Raw genomic sequence first — 12,958 nt, 5'->3', positions numbered from 1 at the left:
ACAAGCCTTGAAAACACTGCTAGTATAGTGCTGTAGTAATGAGGCTTTATTTCATAAACAAAGTAAATCAACAGAAACATTAAGTGATTTGTTTCACCACTAACAAACATGTTCCAGCAAAGATATTCATTATAATGCAGCCTCAAGATTTGGTATCCTCTAAACGTGTATTTCGCAGCTTTGCAGCAAGCTTGTTGGTCTCCGCTTGATTGGCTGCAGCTGCCAGTTTGACCTGCAGTGCAATACGCCAGGGCTGATTCTTTTTAGGATGCAGTTTCTGGAAGAGAAACAAAACCGCACATTACAAGGACAAGATGGAAGGGGATAAACGCCTTATTTCCTTAATAAAAAGCAAAAAAAACCCAAAACATGTTACCTTCAGCTTTTTCTTTCCTGGGTCATGCACCACTCCATGTCGCCACAGACTCTCCTATTGAACAATACAGTAAGACCAGTTACCAACTGACATACCAACCACACTGTTTCAGCAAGTTAAGGGTGAATTTACCCAAATCTTAAAAAAAAAAAAAAAAAAAAAAAAAAAAAACTTCTTGTAGGGTGAAGCCATATAGATATTTTCAATTGAACATGCTTTGTGAGATACCTACTTCTGTGGTTTTCCATACAAGTATTTGTGTTGTTTGTGCTGCTCAAGACACTGAGAAGTTACCTTTGAAAACTAGATTTTATCAATCAGGATATTACAGACCCCATTGTAGACTGTTTTAAATCATAACTAGAGACAAAAGATGTAGTATCCTCAGTAACCAGAACATTATTTCTGTAAAGAAACAGTGAATGTAATATTTCAATGCTGCTAGGATGTAAACAAAAGTCAATTAGCCTCCGTTGTGGTGGTGTACCAGTATAAGTGTAAAGGTGGATCTCTCAAATCCCAAACAAAGTTGAGAAAATGTTTTGATTTGGATGGACTGAAGCTCATACTGAGGTGCAGGTTTACCTTCATGGCAAAGCTCTTCCCACAGCCAGCGAACGCACAGCTGAAGGGTTTCTTGCCCTCATGGTCTCCCAGTACGTGATTCTCCAAGTTGAAGCGACGAGTAAACTTCTTGCCACATCCTTTTCTGGGGCACATCAACATCCTCCTCTCCCCAGAGTGGACACGCAGCTCATGCTGGTGCAAGAACCAGGCGTTGTTAAACTGCTTTTTGCACCCTCCGCACGGCAGCTTGACTGAGAAAACGGAAGTCATGTTTCCATTCAGTGGCGTGTTACAGTACAGGTTTATGAGGAACAACAAGACAGGCGTTCCTACCTTTATGCTCCTTTCTGTGCTTCTGATATTCTGTCCACGTCTTCCCCAGGAAAGGGCACGCTTCATCCTCACAAGTGTAACCTGCAGAAAAGAGACAGGAGTAGTTCTGGTTAAACAAGGTAAAATTTGGGGGTTAAGAGAAGAAAAAAAAATGTTCCATTTATCAACAAACCTGCATGTACTTTCTCATGGTGCTTCAGTTTTCCACGAGAGGGAAATTCTCTTGTGCAGCCTTTGAAAGTACAACTACATTAAAAGTAGATTAAAAAGTTCAGATTTGTTCAGATGGTCAAGGACACAAAAATTCCAGTTATTCTTGCACAAATCAAGAAGTAACTTACTGAAATGGCAGAATCTGTTGGTGCTCACCCTTATGGGCAGTCAGTTGGTACCTCTTGTTGAAGTCCTTTTTGCAGCCCCGATGATCACACTGCAAAAAACAGGAGCTAAAAGCAAGCAATTTAATTCAAAGGGAAAATAAAAGAAACTTTAAGGATTACTGTACTCGATATTGCTTCTCCTGGTGCTGGTGAACTCGAGCCATGTGGTTCTTCATGCTGGCGTTCGTGACAAAGGCCTCGGAGCATCCTTCAGTCAGACACCTGGAGATCAAATGTAGCTTGAGTAACACCAAATTGATTTTAAATTTCCCAGTTTAAAAAGAAGAAGGGACACAGTGGCTTACTTGTGAGGTTTTTCCCCGCTGTGACTGAGCTCATGTCTGGTGAGCTGATAGCGAGTGCAAAAACTCTTGTCACATTTTTCACAGGAGAACGGTTTCTAAGGTGGAGAAACATTTGACACATAAACCCCAACAACATTAAATAGTTAATAGTCACTTTATGTTTGTCATGTCAACTATTTGCATGTGTTCAGTTTTGGCCTCTACCGTTTCAGGGCCACTTACCAATCCTGTGTGTTTGCAAAGATGAGCCTCTAGCTTCCATGACTTACTAAACTTAGCTTTACAATCAAAAAAAGAGCAAACGTAGCTTTTTTGGCTTTGCAACCTCTCCCCCATCTTTAATAAGAGATGTCAGATGTGGTGTTGTGGTCACAGACAAAACCAGTTGTAAAAAAGGGGCAGGACACTTACTGACCTACAACCAGCAGCTCACCTGTGCTTGATTTATCTTATTGGATCGTACCAACTGGAGGAAGAAAGGGGGGTATCCTATCTCATATGGAAAATGAAAAATATGGAGCAGATTTGACTTTTAAACATTTTTACTACAACAAAAAGGGACTTTTTCTTAAAACATAGCATCCTATATTGCTATTTATATATTCAGCAGTCACCTACATTCTGCTGTACAGGATTGTAGTACAAGTGATTCAGCATTTAAGATGTAAGAAAGTGATTTAGGCCCCTGAGTTTGATAGTGATCCCATTGATACTCAAACATTATAAACGTCTTTGACTCCTTCCTCCACATTGATTGATTCTGGTTTTAAAAATGTCAGACAGGCTCCTTGCAGTATGCATCCCTATCGGCTGATCTGCTGTGTGTGTATATGTGTGTGTGTGTGTGTGTGTGTCTGTGTGTGTTGTGTGTGAGCGCCAGCGGGAGAGGCGACTGTCTGTCTCCATTAATCACACACACACACACAGAATTTACTGCTCTAATCCTAATCTTATCAACTCTCCAATATTGTTTTGTGATACGTGTGATTTATTGTTGTCAGAAATTAGTCTTCAGTGAAATTCTTTGTAACCCACAAACCTGAAACTGAACCAACCAAGAGGCTACAAGTGACACTTATAAGATAATAGCAAATGCTAAAGGTGACACAAACAGAGAAGAGTCATAAAGGCAGCACACTGACTCAATAACACAGCAATATCTATCTGAAGTGTGTTGTCATTGGCTGCCGTAAGCTACTGGTCATACTAGACCAAGTAAGTCTGTAGCAGCAAAAGTCCTGAGTGTATTGATTTGAGCAAAGGTGCATTTTATTGCTTATGAAATGAAAAGCAAAAAGATTTTGTCTAAAAGTTGCATATTCTCACTTTAAATCAATGTAAATGCTAAAATGACCATTTATTTTAAGCAGGACTTCAAATATTAAAGATATTACCATACAAGAATGTATTTTAAGGCTTTAAAAACAAAGTCAGAGACAATTCAATAACACTATCTGCTTGTCTAAACATTTGAGATCACCCTCTGTGCCCATGCCATGCTCTCATGTGAAACCTTTGACTGACTCCTGTGAATGAGGCCTATTGAGAGCCTGTTGGGCGTTACCTCAGTGGCCTCCCACGCTTCAGGTGAGCATGCCTGGGTCAGTTGACACGGTTATCAGCCTCATCCGGTCCCCCCCTCCCTCACCCTCCGCCGCTGTCAGGGTCAGGATCAATACAGCTGGCCCAATATTCACATATATGACCATACAAACTCTATCACCCCACCTATCACACACAGAGATACAGCCTGCACTCTGTTTGGCCTGGAGTGGGATTTCCTTGTGCTTTTGTCAAACCTTTCAGGCCGATCCCAAACACACACAGGTCATGTGGACACACACTGTCACACCCATGGTTGCCTCACAGTCGAGAAGCAAAGGTGTGTGAGGGATCGTGAGGCGTTGGTTCACCCAAATTACAAAAAAAAATATTTTCTCACTTATCTCTGGTGGTTTTTAGCTATTTGAGGGTAAATCTGGTTTTGTTTGTCTGTTTTTTCCGCCCAAATACAATTCAAATGAATGGGATTATATTCCATTCACTACATTTAATACTTTACAACTGTACTGTACTTAAGTAGAAATTTGACGTATTTGTAATTCATGCTACTTCACACTACATTTCAAATATTGTACTTTTACTACACCACATTTATCTGACAGTATAGTTAGTTTAAGATTTCACATAGAAATCATATGATCAACCTATAAAATATAGGTAACGATTGTTATAAAGTGCCCAAAAGTATATTAATTTAAAATAAATAATAACATATGAATGCATCAATAGCAATAATCCAATAATATGACATGTAAAATGTCTGTCCTGCATAACGTGTACTTTTACTTTAAGTACATTTTGCTGATAATACTTTTGCACTTTTACTTAAGTATGATTTTGAATGCAGGATTTTACATCCAGTGAAGTATTTTTACACTGTGATATTTCTACTTTTACTAAAGTGAGGGATAATTCGACAAAAACAACTGTCACATCGTTAAAGAAATCAAAATTCTCTTCACAGTTTTCACTGGGAGCATTTCTTCAGTAGACGGCAGCTCCAAAGAAAGTTGACAGCGAAGTCTTTGAATTATCTAGAACAACTGGAAGACTTTTGTTTGTTTGTTGTTGAAGACAGTTTTAATCTTATTCATGTCCACTGTCCTCAAATGGAGGCAGAGATCTCAGAGACACATATGACACACACACAAATACATACATAGATATGCTATATATAATTAATACATGTCAATGGTAATGTTATTTTAATGCTATTTTGTTTAATTGACTCTTAATGCTTTGGCAATATTGTTGTTGTGACATTCATGCCAATAAAGCAAATCTTAATTTATCTCACAACCTTCATAATTAAAACTAAAAATCTGACTGTATCAGAGGTGTTGTAAGTGAGAACATACTTTATGTTTCTCTGTAATTTGGATGTAATGGCCTGCAATTAAATCAAATGTGATCAGCTAAGATATGAGGGCAGGTAATTGTGAAATTTCATATCTCTGTATCATGCTGAGCAGCATTTCCTCACACACCACTTCTCTTGCATCAGTGGTGCAAGCCTGTCTGAGTCCATATCCAATTATCTACTGTTTGTGTGTGTGTGTGTGTGTGTCTGACATAGCCTACTTTGTACTTTAGGGACAAAGACCAGTTAATTGGGGACGGCTTGTCCAATTGGGGACAAAAGCTGTGTCCCCAATTGGGATCTGGGAGCTGATTTCTGGGTCAGTGGTTAAGGTTAGGGTTCGGGTAAGTCTCCAGGAAATGAATGTAAGTCTATGCAACGTCCCCAAAAGTGACCTAACATATGTGTGTATGTGTGTGTGTGTGTGTGTGGTTAATATGTAACACCCCGGGTCGATACAGCTGCTCTGAGCTGCTGGCCAAGCTGACAGACTCAATCTGTGTGTGTCAAACGTGTGTGATTAAGGAGTTCATAGTGCTCCACAGCTTTTATCCACAAGCCTCACAACCCCCCCCCCCCCCCCTTTTTTTCTGCCCTTCTCCCTCTCACTTGCTTTCTCTCTCTCTCCCCTCTGTTTACCTTTTGTTCCTTCAATCAGTAACTTCCATGAGCCAGTGTCACACATGACGCTCAGGTGTATTTGTGAGAACACACACACACACACAAAGGACCTACTGTAGATGTATAGGCAGGATGAATATCATATTATGATATTTGGAGTGTTTTGGATGAGATATAATGGGAGTATTTGATCTTTGGTTAATTAGAAAATAGCAGCAATGTAGATGCAGTCTGTGTTCAGTTATGTTTAATGTGTTGCTTAAAGCTGTGAGAATATATAAAATAAAATATATTGAATACACATATTGAAAAATAAAATATATAAATATTTATAGGCAACGTTTTACTTAAACACTACAAGCAAATCCAGACCTTGCTGATCAATACCAAAGGCTTTGGCTGCCAGCTCACTCATTGATTGATTGCATTTTATTTTTCCATGTGTTTTTCCTGGTTTTATCTCTTCGGGTTGTTGGATACTTATTACTCTGTCCTGATAAGACCTGGGTCTGAATTCCCTGACCTCAGGCCTGGAGGGTTATGAGGGTGAAGACAACCTGAGCAGGTTTATCTCTGAAAGGTGCTCACCAGTGTCCACTCTGGGATTACAACGTTCATTTTGTGCTTTTTTTCCCCATCTTTTTAATTAATATATAAAGACTTTATTCGCTATGGAAAAATCCATCTTCTACATATATGAGTCTTCTTTTCAGATCTTTTCTCATTTAAGAAAATTCAAGTGTTCACTGTTGGCCTGCTCTCTCTCTCCCTCTCTCACACACACACACACAGACACACACACACTTCATCCTGTCAGCTGCTGGCCCTATCTCTGTAAACTGGTCCTAATTCGTGTAAATATTGGATAAAGTACTGAGGTGGGATGAGATAACCTATTTGTCACATAACCGGCCAGCCATTCAGCCTCCACTGATTAAACAGCACACATCAAGTGGTCCACACACACACACGCAAACACACACAGTGTAGGACAAGCGGTTCACACACACACACACACACACACATACACACACAGAGGTATGACTAATACATGCATTTTATTATTTTATCTAGAGAAAAATACAAAACGGATATTTCCTTTAAAAATAAAGGAATTCCTGCTGGATGGTGAACAGAAATGAGAAACTGTTGTGACGATGTTTACAGGCTGCTTTAAATGTTTAATGGCAGTTAATGATACCGGTGGTATATATAGATACAGATATATAAAATATATTTCATGTCACAGTTGTATTTTAACTTCTCAAAGGCGGATTATGTATTTGCATTGTGACTATTTACTAGTGAAGACAATTATTGAAAAATACAATTTCCATTTTGCCCAATCAAATCTAAATTGTGGATATTAAGAAATGTGTTGACTGATCAAAGCTGTAGATTCACCTTAAAATGTGATTTATGTGTTTTTTTTTTTTTTAATACTGTTGTTCTTACAGTATTCAATATCCTGTTTTCATTTCATTTTATCCTGCACTGAAAAGCACTTTATGCTTCTTGCTTAAAATATGTTGTACAAATATTTATATTTAATTATTATGTATTAAAAACCCATACTTAAACAGCTACTCAATCGCTGATACATGTTTTATATTGAAATCTAAGGAAGGTTCAATCCTGCTTGACGAAGTATTTTAAAACTGTACATAGTTAGACAGTAAAATAAATATTTGGTTTACCACCAACCTCTACATTACGTCTGTAGAGGTGTGCAGGAAAATCATGATGGATAAGTTTGGGAGAGTTTAAGGAGACTGCTGAATAATGATAAGTGTTGATGCTGCAACACCCAAAAATACACGCACCAGCCACTTTATTAGGAACACCTGTGCAATCTAATGCAACAGCTCTGCCATAAATTCTACATTTACGAAGCTTATACATTTTCAGTTTTTGTTGACATTGTCAGAAAGGTGATAATTCTACTTTATTATTGAGCTCATAGTGGTTGATGATGGTGTACTGGAGTGCATTGTATTGAAAAGTGTTCCTAATATTTTGCCCCCCTCATGTATGTTAATAATATAATGCACTCCAGTACACCACCACCACCCACTACAAACTCAATAATAAAAAGGAGAATTATCACCTTTCTGACAATATCACCAAAAACTGAAAATGTATAAGCTTCGTTAAAGTAGAATTTATGGCAGAACTGTTGTATTAGATTACACAGTTGTTCCTAATAAAGTGGCCGGGGAGTGTATATCAACTGTAAATTTGAGTGGTCAAAGATGAACTATATCTGTGGTTATAATGGAGCCAAGTCAAAGTAGAATTTTGAATGAATTAGTATTATAATACAGATCAACATTACTTATTACTGGACTCAGTAAATTTTATGTTCTGTAACCCAGGCCGAATGCTTGTTTTGAGCTCAGCACAATAACCTGGTGCACACTGCCACCTACTGCACTGGTAGAGAGAAAACTACCACCAGGCCTCCTACTGTAGAACGAGACTGAGATTGTCTCATTTACATCTGCTTTCACCGACATGTCTGAATGGGCTTGTGGAGCTCACACACCCACTAACCCAAGATATCACTGACAGCATCCCATCAAACTGTTACTAAACCCCAAACATCCAGTTTCCTTTCATTTCCCCCTTTTTAAATTGGAAAAATGATCTTACTCTACCTGGAAAGTACCACATATACATTTTCTTTGTCTGCTTGTTCGTTGATGCCAGGTTGACAGTGAGTCCTTGTGTTTTTTTGGCTGCACCGTACTATAAGATAAAAATATTTTAGACGTCTTGTGTGTCATAATACACATAATTCTCAAATCTTCTGTCTGACATATTTAGTACTTTTAATTTCTTTGGGTTTGAACAATAAATCTTGGCAGGACAGCATGACTTTGTCATGACTGTTGAACTGGTGCGGAAAATTAAACCAGTGAGTTGACCTCCTAAACTACAAAGACCATCCCTGCTGTCTTAAGTAGACTAACTGGGCAACTTTAAGTTTATTACAAGCTCATACTGGTGTTTTCAGTTATTCTGAATAGATGTCTGCTCACACTGAAGTCAGGCAGAGCTCTCAGGGAATTACATGAGGTGATTAATCTCAATGTACCACTGGGAATAAAAATGATCATGATGTCATAACATGTCCGCATACTGAGGTCAAATCAGAAACATTAAATGGAAACACCTGCGTGGGTACATCATGGGCATGAAGGGCCATTATTGTTGCTAGATAGCAACTTATTGACCTGAAAAGTTTGACTTGTCATAGCAACAATCAGTGGTGGAAAGTAACTAAGTTAATTTACTCAAGTACTGCACTTAAGTACAAATTTAGGGTACTTGTACTTTTCATGACCATTTCCATTTTATACTTCCACTACACTACATTTCAGAGGGAAATATACTTTTTACTCCACTGATTTTACATAAGCTATTTTCATGGTTTAAATTGCCTTTTTCTTTTTAAATGTTATGAAATTTATGAGAAAGTTCTGTATAAATTACTTATTTTAAAAAACATGACACTTAAATGATGCAATATTACTATTAATCTACCCAAAGTATCTAAAATTGGCTCCACATTTATAAACTATAACATTAAAATGCTCTTACACGTATTAATAACAATATACTGTTAATAATAAAACACTCTAAAAGTAGCCAGTATGCATAATGAGTACTTTTATTTTAAGTAAATTGCTGATAAGACATTTGTACTTTTATTTATGTAGAATTTTGAATTCAGGACTTTTACTAGTAATGGAGTATTTTCTGACTACAGTATTTCTACTTTTATGTAAAGGATGTGAATACTTCTTCCACCGCTGGTAACAATATGTAGCAAGTCATGACAAAGATTGAAGATGTCTGACTTAATATGTGCAGCAGGATTAGAGTCCCAACATGAAGTCTAATCAAGAAATTAAATGTAAACACGTGAGGGCCTTTTAATAGCTTATAGTCACCAAGCCCGTTAACCGAGGTCACTACTTAGATCTTACTTAGATTACTGATGGTGAAAACAGGATGAGCCTTGAATACCCGACAGGTGCAGGTGAACAGATGTGAAATGCTTGTGACGTGTGTGACAGTCGCTCTCAGATCGCCGGTGAAATAAAAAGTGCGTTTGATTTCACTGAACCATCAAAGGAGGACAATCATCACAGAGCGACAGCACATCACAGCACTTTACCATTCAGATCATTAAAAAACAAACAACATGACAAGGAGCGTGTGTACAAATATTTTTATTTCAGTGAGCACTTTATGCCATGAACTCATAGGGGATGGGCTCCAGCAGCTGTGGCTGGTTTTTCTTGGTGCTGACGAAGTGAGCGTCTCTGGGGGGAGCAGGCTGCGGAGACAACAAAGAGGGAAACTTCAGTCAGTTTAGAAGAAAAGAAATCCAGAATGAAAACACTAAATCTAACTATGGGTAAAAATAAAGTAACCTGGATCTGAACAGACAATAAAAATATAGTTGCAACTTTGTTGTTTTAACTTAAAATTTACAGACTATGAAGACCAGTTCATTCACAATGTACTCTAAATTATGCTATCAGGATCTCTATGCTTTCCCCATCTTAAAAACTGCAAATATTCAAGTTTTTGATTAAGATTTTGGTCGGTTTTGATTTGATTTATGGTAAAATGGCAGCGAGGTAATATCACCAGGTTTTATCAGTGCAAGTGACTGATTTACTTCAAAAATAATAGCTCTTATCAAGGATATCTTGACTTATCTTCTCAGCAAAAATCACTAGAAGTTGGCCACAATAAATGAAAAAGTCATTTTGGTTGTGCTCATACCTGACGCTTGAGTTCCACCCAGCTGCCCTTCTGCTTGGCCTCCATCTTCTTGCCCTCGTTCTCTTTGACACGCTGCAGGAAACTGTCCCTGCTCTTTGAGTGCTTCACATGCTCAATGCGCACGTTGATCCTCTTGGCCAGGATCTTGCCCCTGGGAGAATTAAAAAAATATATATATCATAAATGTATTTACATCAAACACATAAATCAAAACATTTGAGGAATGTTTTAGCTCAAAGTTCAAAGCAACGCTGCTGAAATATCTGCAGTTCTTTGCTGTCTCCTCAATACAACCCAGGTCAAACAGGAGTTTGGCTGGGATGCTTAAGGATGAAATACTTTCCCCCACGTGAATGACCACTGAGGACATAAACGATCCTTGTGGCAAAGTGAAGATGGGGTTACCATCGCTCATCCTAGATTAAGGGTACAAGCAAGCACACACCAAAGATTAAGCACCTGGAGGATTGCTAACGTGCACTCGAAACAAACATCACTCCAGCAAACATTGCGGCTCTGTTTTCTTTAGTCTTAGGTCCCAGTATGCAACACCTGTCAGTTTCATTGTGATGGCACACCACACATATCTGGCTTTAATGGGTCTAACAACTGCGAACTGGTTAAAACATAAATGGTCTGTTTCATTCGGGAATTTTAAGTCCTTTGGTGTGTGCCTGCTCGAGATCACATAACACACACAATCACATAAAATAAATACCACTTCCTACTTACTTGACCTGCTTGTTGACAATGATGCCGACAGCATGTTGGGTTACATTGTAGACACGTCCTGTCTTGCCATGGTAGCATTTATGAGGCATACCCTTCTGAATGGTACCTGTGCCCTGGAGAGAAATCACATACAATACTGTAAAAATGATAAGTAGCAACAACAAAATCATCATCATACACTTTTTCGCTTGTCATGACAGCATAAATACGATGTTTAATTTCCTCTGCAGTTTAACTTGATGATCACCTAAACAAATGTTTGTCAATACATCTGATACATCTGTATCACATGTGTGAAAGCCTCAAAACTCAGCTCTTCTCCCTTTTTAGTATTTTGTTGTTGATTGCTGCACTTCTATCTTGTTGCTTCTGTTATTTCTTATGCATTTGTCTACTTCTAGTTGTTTCTTACTTTATATGTTAAATTTAAAAAACCCTTCTGTCTAGGGCTTTCTCATTGCACTTCTACCTGGTTTGCTACTTGAGAATTTTCTATCATGGTACTATCGGAGTCACTCTTCTCTAACACTTGATTGTCTTGCCTCGCTTGTAAGTGGTTTTGAATAAAAACATCTGCCAAGTGACAAAATGTAAATGTCTTACCTTGATGTCAACGATGTCTCCTTTCTTGTAGATGCGCATGTATGTGGACAGGGGAATTGGGCCTGTGAAGTAAATACAGCCAATTAGTTCAACGTGCAGATTTGACAATTCTTCTGGACTTAAACTGTGGACTGATACGAAAAGAAACACTTAAAAATGCACTCACCATGCTTGCGGAAGGGCCTGCTGAACATGTACCTCGTCCCCCTCCTCTTGCCTCTGGTGTTCGTCATGATGCCTGATTACTGAGGGAAAAAGACATAATATTAGCCATAATAGAGCTTTAGGAATTTCTTCTACTGTAAACATAAAACATGTTTTAAGGATATAAAAAGGAGTATATTGCTTTCATCTAAGTGGTCAAATGGTGCTGGTAAATCAAAGGAGGAACTCATTTTCAGGTTATTAGTACAAGTCACTGATAAGCTTTAGTATGACTTGTAATATTACAACAGGAACGATGTACATCCAGGTTCGACATTTTACTGATTTTATTAATATTTTCAAACGTTTGACTGATATTTTATCAATATCTTTTGAACAAAAATACGATATGATTGCAGAGAAACCCCTACTTGCCAATATGCTGTCTGCTACTGAGGATAAAGAGTAGCTCATTATGTTTTAAGAGCTGATCAAGTGTATGAAGACAAAAAAAGTATGTGGAGTGACTGTCAAGTATGACTTTCTCTCATCGGCGTAAGATAAAAAATAAGAGTCCTGTCTGAGAAATTTGATGCAACACAACACATTGAACCGCCTGATAACACCGGTAACGTTACGGAAACATAGCAAGTTAACGAGAAATACCGACTAAACTGACGTAGAGCCAGCTATTTTATGCAGGCTTGTTAAGAAAATGAACTAATATCAAATACAAACGCCGTGTTGGCCTGTATTACAGCGTGTGAGGAAAACACAGTTTGTACGGACTTTTACTGCCTACCAGGCCCGCATGGAGAGCCACGCTGCTGCTCCTGCTCACATTAAACCGTCAATATAACCGTCTGGGACGTGTTTTAATGCGATAATAACCCACTGAGAGGTGTAAGGGAAGAGTTGCGGTGCATATATAGACGTTATTGTCAATGAATGACTGCAGAATTAAGTAGAAAATATGATTTAAGACGGAGAACATCTTACCCCCGGTCTCTACAAGATGGCGGGTACGGCGGAAAGAGAGAGCAGCAGTTCCTAGACTCCGCCTTGTAAAATTCAACCGAGGTCGGCTACGATACTGCCTGAACAAAAAAACACAGCGAGGATAAAGGCAGATCCAGAGTCAGCTCTTTTACTGGTTGGCATGGAAACCGAACTG

General features: G+C 38.4%; 2 protein-coding genes across 2 annotated transcripts; both read right to left on the bottom strand.

Annotated features, from left to right (window-relative positions):
* Positions 1 to 23: 23 nt before the first annotated feature.
* Positions 24 to 2,397, bottom strand: gtf3ab (general transcription factor IIIA, b). The gene is made up of 9 exons (XM_042399083.1): positions 2,184 to 2,397; positions 1,962 to 2,056; positions 1,782 to 1,878; positions 1,618 to 1,706; positions 1,449 to 1,522; positions 1,277 to 1,357; positions 962 to 1,194; positions 377 to 430; positions 24 to 277 (listed from the first exon to the last, which is right to left on the bottom strand). Exons 1-9 carry the CDS (start codon positions 2,295 to 2,297, stop codon positions 143 to 145), a joined length of 972 nt encoding a protein of 323 aa, XP_042255017.1. The 5' UTR covers positions 2,298 to 2,397; the 3' UTR covers positions 24 to 142.
* Positions 2,398 to 9,727: 7,330 nt separating this feature from the next.
* On the bottom strand, positions 9,728 to 12,874 carry rpl21 (ribosomal protein L21). The gene is made up of 6 exons (XM_042399667.1): positions 12,784 to 12,874; positions 11,807 to 11,885; positions 11,641 to 11,702; positions 11,038 to 11,150; positions 10,306 to 10,456; positions 9,728 to 9,850 (listed from the first exon to the last, which is right to left on the bottom strand). Exons 2-6 carry the CDS (start codon positions 11,871 to 11,873, stop codon positions 9,761 to 9,763), a joined length of 483 nt encoding a protein of 160 aa, XP_042255601.1. The 5' UTR covers positions 11,874 to 11,885; positions 12,784 to 12,874; the 3' UTR covers positions 9,728 to 9,760.
* Positions 12,875 to 12,958: the final 84 nt, after the last annotated feature.

This window comes from Thunnus maccoyii, chromosome 21 (assembly GCF_910596095.1).
Source record: "Thunnus maccoyii chromosome 21, fThuMac1.1, whole genome shotgun sequence".
Classification (NCBI taxonomy): Eukaryota; Metazoa; Chordata; class Actinopteri; order Scombriformes; family Scombridae; genus Thunnus; species Thunnus maccoyii.
This window is presented reverse-complemented; position numbering and strand designations above follow the sequence as displayed.

Excerpts from the sequence above, each read along its gene's own strand:
- rpl21 (XM_042399667.1), bottom strand. The coding sequence starts at position 11,873 with ATGACGAACACCAGAGGCAAGAGGAGGGGGACGAGGTACATGTTCAGC. Across the intron at positions 11,703-11,806 it reads CAGGCCCTTCCGCAAGCATG|GCCCAATTCCCCTGTCCACA; the intron begins GTGAGTGCATTT and ends TTTACTTCACAG. Across the intron at positions 11,151-11,640 it reads GAGACATCGTTGACATCAAG|GGCACAGGTACCATTCAGAA; the intron begins GTAAGACATTTA and ends ATTTCTCTCCAG.
- gtf3ab (XM_042399083.1), bottom strand. The coding sequence starts at position 2,297 with ATGGGGGAGAGGTTGCAAAGCCAAAAAAGCTACGTTTGCTCTTTTTTT. Across the intron at positions 1,879-1,961 it reads AGCGGGGAAAAACCTCACAA|GTGTCTGACTGAAGGATGCT; the intron begins GTAAGCCACTGT and ends TTTGATCTCCAG. Across the intron at positions 431-961 it reads GGAAGAGCTTTGCCATGAAG|GAGAGTCTGTGGCGACATGG; the intron begins GTAAACCTGCAC and ends ATTGTTCAATAG.